The 12,853-nt window shown below is 43.1% G+C and overlaps 1 protein-coding gene across 1 annotated transcript in view; it reads right to left on the minus strand.

The window, feature by feature from the left end:
• LOC147440085 (mitochondrial fission 1 protein A-like) overlaps nucleotides 1–7,881 on the minus strand; it is a 33,771-nt gene extending 25,890 nt beyond the window's left edge. The window contains exon 1 of the mRNA XM_086485757.1: nucleotides 7,684–7,881. Within this exon, the coding sequence (XP_086341883.1) occupies nucleotides 7,684–7,764 (81 nt within the window). The 5' untranslated portion in view covers nucleotides 7,765–7,881. The remainder of the gene's footprint in view (nucleotides 1–7,683) is intronic.
• Nucleotides 7,882–12,853: the final 4,972 nt, after the last annotated feature.

Raw genomic sequence — 12,853 nt, forward strand, 5'->3', positions numbered from 1 at the left:
CACAAAAGCTTTTGGACGTCTGGCAACAGTAAAATTTGTTGCAACTCCGCAAGCTGAGCTTGCACTTGTTGAAGCTCCTCTTCAACGCTTCTCCCTTGGCTCGACATGGTTCTTCCCGGAATGATACCACTGTCACAAAACGGGAGCGTACACGAGCACTTAGAAAATCTGAAAATTATAATTCTTTGAAAACATGAGAGAAGGGAGAAGATCGACACAGTATTGGGGACCAGAAGATGGGCTGGTCCCCCCCCGTTAAGAGTATTCTTTTATTCAGGGAGAATTCTTATACAAGCACGAGAACCCGAGGAAACCCCTCCGTTCTGTAATCTTAGACCCGAAGGTCGTGCTTCCCCGTAAAGGGCTTGGGCACAAGGCCGTTCCTTCCCGTAAGGGACTTAGGCGTGAAGCCGTACTTTCCCGTAAGTGACTTAGGCATGAAGCCGTACTTTCCCGTAAGGGACTTAGGCGTGAAGCCGTACTTCCCGTGAAGGGCCTTCCCGTAAGACGGGAGATTCCTGCAAAACAAACCACACAAACACGCGACAACAATTCGTATGGCGAATCCACAATAGATACCTGTCGCTCTTGCGCGGAAAAAAGCGACTTCCGTGCTTCGTAGTCTCGCGATCTCTTGCGGCGGCACAGTCTTCTCTTGCTGACGTTGGTACCCCCTTTGAGTGAGGGCATGTGGTGCTTTTATAGCTCCCTGGCCATGGCATGAATAGCTGCTCGCGTAGAGCTCGCGGTCGTTTTCTTTTTTTCTTTTTTTCTTTTTTTCTTTTTTTTTTTGGGTTTTTTTTGCGTTGTTCTACCCGAAATAGGGAGAGAGAATTCGCTGGCTGGTTTTGTTGCTTTATCTTTTAAGTGGCTGCCCACTTATTAAGTGGGCGGCCGGCATATTTTAAAATTGGTCTGAACCTGCCTAAAAACTCAATAAAACCTTATAAGTTAAAACCAATGCATTTCACAACACTTCCCAGGCGTCCCTAGATGCAACCACATGCACGAATGCAATGCAAACATAGATTCCTCGCAAGAAAGCGTCTGCCTTCCCGCGATTGTTCCTGCTTTTCGTAAAAAGCTTCATTGAACCCATCTTTATTCTTATGCTTGCGTTCTTACACGTATTTTCTTACTCAGTTCGGATTTCCTCCTTAACCTACGGGATGCCCCCTTACTGATGCACCCGTCACCCATCATGCGACGCATCAGGGGCACTCGTAACCTGGCCCTTTCCACCGAACGTACGAAAACTCCTTCGCGATGTTTACCGTCACCCATCAAATGACACATCAGAGTTGTATGTTCCTGATGGCAGTTCCTATAGCTACAGTCTTTTAACAGTTCTTAGTGCACATAATAAAATATCCTAAAAAAGAGATTTAATCATTAAAAATAAGAAAATAGTCTAATTAGCAACATATCCAAAGGTGTATATAAGTTTTAGACTCTTTTAGTGAGCCTAGGAAATTACCTTCCCTTCGTAAGATCCTTTGAGCGAAGACGCTCAACCTGACGATCCCTTGGCTCAATCTTAGAGCAAAACCTGCTCATCAAATAAACTAGGATTTCAATCCTTGGATTCCTCGAGCACAGGCTGTAGTCGTCACTTGTTCCTTCCCTCGTAAAGAGAGTGTTCATTCACTTGTGCGAAAAGCACTACCATGTCTTCCCTGACCGAGTAGGGGGTGTGGGCTTAAAGAGTACTCAAGCTTCATGAAAGCTTTTCTTTGCTTGAAAGCTCAGAATGGTTCCTTCATAATTTCCTACCCGCAATAGCAAGTAATTTGTTGGAGAACTACCGGATACCAAATCAATCATGGACCTTCCGGATGATTAAGCAAAGCAGTTCATCGTATAAAACAATGTTCTGACTCAACCTTACTCTCATAAACACTCGAGAGTGATTGTCCTGGTTAGACACGTGCATATCTCGTGCATAAAAGCAATACGCAGTTGATGAGTTCCTCAAAGATTTAACTTTGATCAAAGACTTGCCCTCTCACTTAAAGTTTGAGAGTCTTCTATTCAAAAAACTTAGGAGTTAGATTGAATTCCCTTACTCCAAACTTTCTCCGGATAGCAACGTATCCTTCGAGGAGAGGTAACAAAAATTCGTTGTTTCTGTGTTCAATGGTTATCGTCCCACTACGGGGATTGTATTCTATGTACACTAAGGTGTATACTTTCACCTTTAATTGTCGACTCCACCATCTGCTGCAAAGTATCTTGCAGATGGGTTTACAAAATTCGAGCAAAAGTCCTTCGTTAAATTTGTTCATCTTTCCTTCCTCACAGAGGATCAAGAATGGAGCTACCTTGGCAAGAGTGAACCACTGCTTGCTTTGACTCGCTCGTGTTCCTATTGGGCAAACCGATCCCAATCTTCTTGGATGCCTTCCTCAAAGCGTAGAGGAAAAAACTTTGTCGAAAAATTCAGCCTTGAATTGTTGTTGTAAGTTCCTTGCAGCGCTTTGGTATACCACCAAGTACTTGCAATCCCCTTGAGGTGTTTGGTCACAATGCCTCACCTTCGACGCTTCTCAAAAGTTGTCGTTTGCAAAGGCAACTTCAAACTGTCGAATGAAAGCAGTAGCATTCGGAACATCTTCCCTTCCGTCAGAAGTATGAAACTTGACCAGAGTGTTCTGAGCATAGTTACCCGGAACGCGGAACGGGAACGGCAACGGGATCCTCGCGGAACGGGGGAACGGCTAGGGGTCCGGAACGGGAGGTATAAAAAACACCCAAATAGTGCAATTTTTAGCTCCTTGTGTTTAAATACAAGGAGTATTAGAGTGCTTTGACTCTAATACTCACAAAAAACTCGTTTTGAAGACCATTCAACCTTGCTATGACTAGATGAAGAGACAGAGAGAGAGAGAGAGAGAGAGAGAGAGAGAGAGAGAGGGAGAGGGAGAGATTTGAGAGAGTGGGAGGGAGAGGAAGAGAGCTTGAAGCCTTGAGCCTTGAGAGAGTGAGTCTTGAGAGGGAGAGGGAGAGAGCTTGAGCCTTGAGGATTAGCTTGTGAAGAGAAAGGGGAAGGGGGGTGCATTTTATGAGTCCTTGAGGCCTTGCACACTTTCAAAAGAAGCCCAAACATTTACTTCAATTTTTTCAATTTTTGCCAAATTTGTTTGTAGCCATTGGCCGTTCCAAGGGCATTCCGGAACGGTCCGGGGGCGTTTCGGAACGTTCCGGAACGGCCGTTCCGGTTTGCATTGGCCACCCGGAATGTCAGACATTCCGGGACGTTCCGGAACGTTCGGGAAGGGAACTGCCCCCCGGAACGTCGGAACGGGGGCTAGGGGGCGTTCCCCGGTAACTATGGTTCTGAGGTCTAAAGACCTTCATATCCTTATCGAAATATTTCTTGGCTATGGTTCTGGATTGATGTTCATGGATATTTTCTGAGTTCCGAAGTATCTTGAGCATTCCACTCCTTGAATTCTCTACGTTCTTGAGCATCATGCTCGTCGCCTTCTCAGAGAATCCCAAGTCTTGTGTCGACTTCTTGCAGAGAGAGAAAAAAATTCCAACTCTGCGAGCTTTTCCTTGCAGGACTTAGGGTTCCGCCTGCTTACTTCTCTCTTGGTTTTTCATGGCTTCTTCCCATGTCTTCCCAGAGTCGTCCTCCTTTACAGAGAAAGAGAGGAGACCATGCTCTGATACCACTGTTGCAAACGGGAGCGCATAACAATATAAATACATTCGGATAAATAGAATTTATCACTTATTACTGAAGCCAAAGGATATAGAGAGAAATAGATAGAGAGAGAGAGAGAGAGTGAGAAGATCGACACAATACTGGGACCAGAAGATGGGTTGGTCCGCCCCCCGTAATAGTATCTTTATTACTGAGGAGAAGTCTATACAAGCACTTGAACCGTATGTATTACCACGTTCGTTCTAGAATAAGACTTGATGGTTCCCAGAAGCCTCAGCTTCCAATTCCTAGGGGAAAACCCTATTCCAAGGAACTTCCGTTCCTTATTCCAAATCCTTGAGAACCAAGGCTCTCGCCTCGGGATCTCACCTTCCAGACTCAGGGCATGACATCCGTGCAACTCTCTTTTCCAACTCTGTTTCCAGAGTCCTCTTCCCGCAGAACAACTCTGCTTTCCCGGACACGAAGTCCTTACTTGGGAATCCCAACTTCCGAATCACAACTTGAGAGACTATCTCTCTCCGATCCGTGGATCTACTTCCCAAACTCGGGTACGAAACCCTTGGGCTGATCTGACTCTAGTTCCTCATAGCACTTTTCTCCTGCAAAGGCTCATGCCTTCCTCTGCTCCTACTACCTCACGGAGAGGAAGTACACCTGCAATCAAATACTCAGAGATCATAACATGAAAATCGTTACCTTCAAAGTCTCGACGCTCGAAACGCAACTCGGTTCTCAAAAAGCAATTCCCCGGAAGAGATCTCTACATAGAAAATCCTCTCTTCCAATCCTACGCACAAAAGAGGTATTCTCGGGTTCCTTCTCGTAAATCAGCCCTGTCTACCATGTTTATGGGCTGAAAACGGAGAAAAACAGCAGCTTGTTGCGATGGAAACACGCTCCGTAGGCACTTCTTCGCGAGGGAACTCGCGCACTAGGTCTTGGCGACATTGGGTACACTTGGGGCAGCCATGGGCATCACCGGCAAACGTCTTCTTTGCGGGTGAACTCTGCAGCAGCATCTCCTTCTTGCAAAAACGGATCCTCTCCTTTGAGTGAGGGCATGTGATGCTTTTCTAGCTCCTGGCCACGTCACGAATAGTAGAGCATTCACTGCTCGTGTAGATATAAGGTGCAGCGGAATGATTGTTTGCGCTTTGCTCAAGATGAGTGCTCCGAACTGTGCTCAAGGTTCCTTTTTTTTCTTATGGAAGGGAGAGCCTTCCGTTCTTAATGGAAAGTGCTATGATCACAACAAAGTGAATGGACACTGTGCGTGCAAGTGTATGAGACTGAGAGATAGAGAGAGAAGATAATACGACACCAGAGACGTTGTAAAACCCTCCTTCGAAGGCCCCACTCTCGTCGGCGAGAGTGGTCTACTTATGATTGCACAAAGTGGTACAATGCGGATGCAATGGACTGATGCAACTTGGGACTATGCCGATGACGATGACGGGGATGACGACGACGACTTTAGGGCTGAAATCTGTGGTCTTCTAACTGTTGAATTTCGGGGCTGTTTCGGTGGCTGAAAATGACTGTTTTGGCTGCATTTTCGAGGGCTGAAAATGGGGGTCTTCTGCATGCATCTAGGGCTGAACCTGCTATCGTCTTCAAAGCTGAAAACGCTGCTGCATCTGCTGCGATAAGGGCTGAAAACCAAAAACGCTGGGGCTGCTGTAGCGTTAGTGAAAACGCTAGGGCTGTAGGTGTGTCGGCGATGGGAAACTGCAAACACCAGGCTATGGAGGTGCTGAGGATATGCAAAACGCTGGCCTGTGGACTGATGGCGATCACTGCAAAGGAAACGCCATGGGCTAGAGAGCCTGTGGCGACACCAAACTGGAAACGCTAGGGCTAGGTGTTGATGGCGATCAACCAAGGCTGGGAACGCCAAGTGAGGGGAGGTACTGCGGGGTTCTTGCTGAGAAGGTGCCTGTTGAGCGGGAAGCTCCTGCTGCCTCTTCTGCCAGAAAGTGCTAACTTGGGTTTGCTTACATATTTTCTTAGCAAAATTGCCCTACCTACTTTTGTTGGAAAGTCACTTAAATTAATAAGTGAAAAATGCCAAAAATAGGTAAAATAGGCTAAATGCACTAGAAAATTCCCTTGATGGAATCTGATGGATTCTGGTGGGAATACTGATGATCATGCTGTGTGCAACCAGAGGATATGCATCCACACTAAGTGATTGGGCATGCACGGTCTACGAATAGACTCACAAAAGTGTCAGATCACTTCTAAATCAAGACTGATTGGACTGACTGAACCCTGATCATGTTGTAGCTTGTCCACGGACACATAGGGTTGGATGTGTCACGTGACATTAGAGATCGCGGCCGTTTTTTTTTTTTCCTCTCTTCATATTTTTTTTCGCTGTTTTGCGATAAAAAGAGAGATAGAAAACACTGGCTGATCTGTTGCCTTATTTATCAAATGGCTGCCCAGTATTAAATTGGCAGCCGACGTGTTTCAAAAATAGTCTGAATCTGCCCAAAAACTCAATAAAACCTTATAAGTTAAAAACAATGCTTTCACAGCACTTCCCAGGCGTCCCTGGATGCAATCACACGCACAGTTGCAATGCAGACATAGACTTCCTCGCGGAAACGCATGTGCTTTCCTGCAAAGCAATCCCGCTTTCTCAGAAAGCATCTGTTTTTCCTCAAAGTTTCCTCTGAACCCATCTTCATTCAAGTGCTTGCTTTTCCTTGTGCACAATTCCAACACAGTTTGGAATTTTTTCTTGACTATGGATATCCCCTTTCCAATGCACCCGTCACCCACCTTGTGATGCATCAGGAATACCCATCACCTAGTCCTTTCCTACCGAACTTACAATACAATCTCGTTCACGATGCTCTATGTCACCCATCCTATGACGCATCAGAGATGTCCGTTTTCGGATGCTCGGATACTTCTTCCCGATGCTCCCCGTCACCCATCCAATGTGATGCATCGGCAGAGGTTGTGCCTGTTCAAATCACCACACCTGTTCACAAGAGATCGACTAGTGCACTTGTATTAAGCAGTCATGTACGAGTCTTTCTGTAGGCAACAGAATGCAAAGTATTTTGTGCACACTCTCTTGTGTTCAAAAAGGGAAGGCGATGCTTTTAATGGTTGTGCCTTACCCACCAGGCATGCAAGGCATTCTTAGGCTGGTTACACACAGCCTTCCCAAGCTTGGGCGTGCGGATGTGGAAGCCAGCCGGTAAAAAGTTACTTGGCTACAAAAAAGGGCAGCGGACAAGAATCTGGGCAGCTACGGCCCCTCCCCAGGCATGGGCAGGGATCGAAATTGTGCCAACTCAGCCGGAAGACGAGTTCAAACCAGCAAGCTATGATGCTACATACACTTTTTTAAAATAACCAGTGTTTGGTGTGTAAAACATGCCCGTCCGTCCCCAACGGTGACGAGCAGGCATTGAGGCGACATGTATCCAGCCTTACTTGGTTGGCATTTGAGTAGCTTTTGTCCCCCCCCCCCCCCCCCAAAAAAAAAAAAAAAAAACATCACCCGTTGTTCTGATCATCTTTAAGTACTTCACCACTTTAACAAAAATTCAGATTGTCAATGTAACCTGAAAAGTTTATCAATTATCCTAATGACTTAATCGATTACCCTAATCAAAAGATCCACTTTCACAGACTTTCTACAAATCTTGGACCCATTGGCTTTAAAAGTGGCAAAACCAACCCACCCTACCTAGCACCACAGTTTATTTGAGCAAACTTGCAATCACAGGTAGTACGACCAGCTTGGTTTTCTATCAAACAAAGGCTTCGTGCCCATAGAAGGTGTGGGGAAAAATGCTTCTAAGACTTGCAAACAGATCAGCATGCATGTATGATGCCCATTGAAACACCTAAACTTGTGGTACTTGAGCAAACCATGAACATAAGAACGCCAGGTCAACTCTGATAACCATGAACATGAAGCATGAACCTAAGCTGTTCAAATCACTGCTACAAACGACGAGACAGGAAGGGAATCATATAGTGCAGACCTGGATGATGTCGTCGTCTGTCCATGGCAGAAGGTCAGAAGAGCCAAAGAATGAACCGATGGTATCAAGAAAACTGGACATTTTTTCCCTTCGTGGATGGTCGATCGCCCTCCTTTCTGAAATTCTGTGCAAGAGCAGCTTTTAAGCAGACCTGCCGGACAAGCCTTACCTTAGAGCGCACGTGTTGTACTCGTGTCACCGTTGGTTTGGCCTTCAGTAAATTGGTCCTCTGGGACCTATAGATTAAAGAGGTAAATAAAATATATCTTTCAAAATTTGAAAGGTGCTCTGCTAAATTTGAAAGGTGCTCTTCTGTACATGGGCTGAAACTCCCTCAGCAGAACTATATCTTTTTGCCTCAAGGCAATGTTAATAAAGGAAAAATTACCAAAATACCCCTGTAACATGTGGAAATTTCCAAAGTACCCCTCAAATTTTAAAAATTCCCAAGTAACACCCTTCAAATTTACAAAAATTCCCAAAATACCCCTAATCAACCTCACAAACATCTCTAAAAACAATTTTCTTGCAACACTTCATAGGAAGATTGGTCCTCCTCAATAGAAGATGATAGAAGTAGGATTTTAGATGCTATTGAGGCCTCTTCAGACGAAATTGTTCATTTCCAACTTGTTGTCCAGTCTGCAAATTTACACCTTGTTGTTCCTCATTTCAATTGACCAAATTCAGACCGACAAGCTGATTTAGACTGTCCAAAGTTCAATTGTCCTGCATGATATCCTGTCGGTCTGCCAGTTCCAATTGTTCTGATTTGTGTTGCTTTGATTGTGGACTACGATGGGAAATTTCTAGTGTAGCATTTTCAGCAACATTCCTTGCAATTTTGGGAACATCATCAACAATTTTTTGCTGACCATTGGGCATACACTGATGTCCAAAAGGTACATCTTCCCAAAAGACAACTCTCTTGTCTTCTTTAGTCCTTTGAGGTTGTTTGTGCATGGGATTCTCTCGATAGATTACATCGTGGTTGCGAACAATTCTTCTCTTTTTGGGATCCCATAATCTATACCCCATTTCACCATCATCACTATATCCTAGAAATACACACTTATAGGACTTTGACTCCAACTTGTTGTGGTCTTCTTTATGGATGTGCACAAAAACTTTACAACCAAACACTCTCAAATGAGCGTATGAAGGTGGCTTGCCCAAACATGCTTCCTAGGTGACTGATTAATCAAATGTATGAATCTCATAATAGCCTCTACCCAAAAACCATGGGGTAATGCAGCATGAGACAACATACATCGGACTTTTTCTTGAATAGTCCAATTCACCCGCTTTGCAACACCATTATGGGGTGGATTATGAGGTGCAGTCAACTCCTTCTTTATCCCTTTATTGTCACAAAAGTCTCGAGAATATTTTGACACATACTCACCCCCATTGTCAAAGCGCAGACACTTTACCTTATTGTTGACTTAATTTTCAAAAAAGTGCCACAATTGTTTGAACTTATCTAGGGCCTCATCCTTATGTCGTATCGGATATACCCACACCTTGCGGGTAGCATCGTCCACAAAGGTAACAAAATACTACTTTCTACCTAGAGATAGACATAGCATCAGACATATATCAGAGTGTACCAATTCCAAGGGAGAATCTTTCAATGAAAGAGATTTCTTGTGAGGAGTTTGAGCATGCTTACCATAGATACAATGATCACAATGGTTAAAATTAGCATACCTCAAACACGATAAATACCCCAAACAAGAAAGCACCTTCATTCCAGTTTGACTCATGTGTCCCAACCTACCATGCCATAAGGAAACACTTGGCTGCTCGATTATGGTGACTACATGGTCCCACACACTAGATACATGAAGTGGATACAAAGTGCCACTTTTAGGACCTCTAGCAATGATCCTAGATCCCTTGCTGATTTTCCACATGCTATCCCCAAAGGTAGTGTGATAGTCGTCAACATCTAGCTGCCATGTTCTTATTAGGCTCTTCTTGAGCTCGGGTACATGCCTCAAATGATGTAATGTAAAATCTGATCCATGCTAAAATTTCAACTACACACTGTTGATTCCCTCAATATCACATGCATGGTTGTCCCTTAAATGAACGACACCCTGTCTGCCAGCATTGTAGCTAGAGAACCATTCCTGATGTGGTGTCACATGGAATGAAGCACCTGAATCCAAAATCCAGATGTGCATGTCATCATAAGAATCTGCAACCAAATATTGTGCACTAACAGAAGAAGCAAAGATAATATCATTGCCCCATTTCCACATTTCTGATTACATTGAGTTCCTCTATCTTAGTTGTGCTCTGCTTTTTCAGGTTGACCATCCTTTTTGTCGAGATTTGCTCATGCCTGTGTTTTCCAATTTTCCCTTTTGCTGAGATCTACCTCTGGTATGCAATGCATCGGAAGACTTATTAGTTGCAATATTCTATTTATTCAGCTTTTCCAATAGCAAAGAGCTCTCCACATCAAAATACATCAGCATAGCATTGGAGTTGCTCATGGTTGTCCTAAATGTATCCCAACGTTTAGGTAAAGTGCATAGTAGGAAAGTAGCTTTGAATTCACCATCAATGTTGAATTTCACAGCAACCAGCTGGCTGGAAATTGAGTTGAACTCATTAAGATGTATAGTCATGGTTGTACCTTACTTCATCTAAAGGTCCATCAACTTCTTCAACCAATAAATCTTACTAGCATCATTTTTTTGAGCATACAATTCCTCAATTCTAGTCCACATAGCATAGGTAGAATTCAAATTTTCTATGTTTAGCAAAGAGTCAAAAACTGGAAGCTCTATCATAGATCGTGCAAGTTCATCCATATCTTTCCAATCCAATTGCTCTATGTCTGCTGGGCATACCCCCTTTGTCTTGATAGGCTCCACCTATTTCTTCTGCACCAAGACATTGTAGCATTGTTTCTGCCATATGGCAAAATTGTGTGCACCCTCAAGCTTCTTGATGTGCAAAAGATTGCTGCTATCACTGTTGCTTGCCATGACTTCAACCCAAAAAGGAAATTGAAGCCTCTGTTGACCAAAATCTCAAACTCGGTTTGCAACACTAATAGCCACTGACAAAGAAGCACAAGATCAGCTGCACAAACTCATCTCAGAAAATCTACAGAATTCAAATTAACCAGCAATTTGGATTCTACTTTAGCGATTTGGATTTTGATCTTATGCACCTCTGGAATAAGACTTTTGGGCAATTCTGAATATTTTGAAAATCAAGTCGAGTAGCACTGGAAAAAAAAGGTTTTGATACACTATAGGAAACCCACCTTGCTGGAAACCCTTATTGCTTGCCTAATTTGAAATTGAGTTACCAAGCTTACAGATCTGAGAGATCCAAGCTCATAAGAACCTCAGGCTTGTGTACACTCTCCGGAGGTATACTGCTCCACCTGCAAGACCAAGATGACCTTGCTTTGAATCTTGCACATTGTTGTAGTGACAAAGACTGCCTACATCACACTCTGATGCTGAACCAGAACTCTACTTCCAAAACACAGCTCTTATGCTGATCCACCCTCACTGCACACCAGCTTGTGAAACCATAGCTCTGATACCAATTTCTAAGGATTGAGTGAAGCTCGAACTGCAGGTTCAGACTCAGCAATCTGTTCAATCTGTAGATTCTGACTCAGCAATCTGCAGAACTTAGTTTGATTGTCCTACAAAATTAGACGAAGCAATAAAGTGATGGAGATGCATGCACAAAAGATGAGCATAAGCTAGAGATGGAGAGGATAGCTTTGACTCAATGTTTTTGGGTACAAAAGAAATGTACCTCTTTAGGTTTGTTTTGATATATATAGTGTAGGATTATACAACCACCCGATAAGGGTGAGAATATACAATCACCCAATAAGGGTGAGGATGGGCACATGTATCATGACCTGCATTCACCCAAATCATTCACTATTGTTCTATTGGTTTCCAAACGGATATATAGATTTGAAATCTCAAAGAAAGAAAGCATATGATATGTTACTCCAGATTATCTATATGAAACATTATTATTCTTTAGATGCCATATTAATAAAAGTTTTGATTGATATCTACGGAGTCAATTATCCTTCCCAAAATCAAGAATCAGAGTTATTTATTATCGATTACTTAATATAAATCATGCATTCGTACCAAAATCAACGTAAACGAGATCACTCTTGTAATTTCAATAATCTATATATCTTGATTAGCTAGTCGGTGGGAGTGAGAAGTGTGGGACATGTTTGGACTACGATTTTGCCGTTATCATGAGTTACACTATATATTAACGGATTATGGATTCAAAGGTCACCTATTGAGGAAAGACTTTCCCTTAAGTGGATACATGGAAGTACGTTACGATTATTTGGAAAAATCTGTAGTTTTTGAATTAATACAAATGGCTTAAGAATTTTTCTATTTTAATTTGGCTAATCCGTGGTGACTAATGCCATCTAGATATTTAACTAGCAAAAATCGTAGCAATACTAGCACTAGCAATAGAGGCAAAAACAATAGTAGGTGCCTTCCATTAATGCCTCATATTAAAAACAGAGGCAACGAAAGTAACAAGGATGTCATCAATGGCAAGAGGCCGTTAAAGTATCTGTTAAAATCCTTGCTTCTATTTAAATACTTCTTTGATTGGTTGAAACGTAAGTCCCTTACGCCGCAATTGAGTCATGCTAATGTAGTACATCTTTTTCATCTCCACCATCGAGTTATTAGAAAACTTGTAATGCGAATTATTTCCCAACAGACTTATTCAAGAAGAGGTTAGCTCACCCACCTGTCACATTTAGCATGCAAATGGAACTAGAAGGTTGCCTCCCACATCATGCCCCCATAATTCAAACGGTCGATGTTCTTGGGCCAAGGCATAATTTAGCCAATGAGAAAGACCACGTGAACATATGTCTGTGTTTACATCTAATTTACATCAAGTTCACATTTGGGATCAACGGTTGTGATCTTTGTCGACAAGCGACGATGATTTTCAATCGTAGATCCGATTTTCAACCGTAGATCCCCTCTAAAAAACAAGGGTGGCAATTAGAGACGAGGGTAGGTGTGTGTCAATGAGAAAGACCATGTTAACATTTGTCCGTGTTTACATCTGATTTACATCAAGTTCACATTTGGGATCAACGGTTGTGATCTTTGTCGACAAGCGA

The sequence above is a fragment of the Adiantum capillus-veneris genome, chromosome 16, assembly GCF_014529385.1.
Source record: "Adiantum capillus-veneris isolate H3 chromosome 16, ASM1452938v2, whole genome shotgun sequence".
Classification (NCBI taxonomy): domain Eukaryota; kingdom Viridiplantae; phylum Streptophyta; class Polypodiopsida; order Polypodiales; family Pteridaceae; genus Adiantum; species Adiantum capillus-veneris.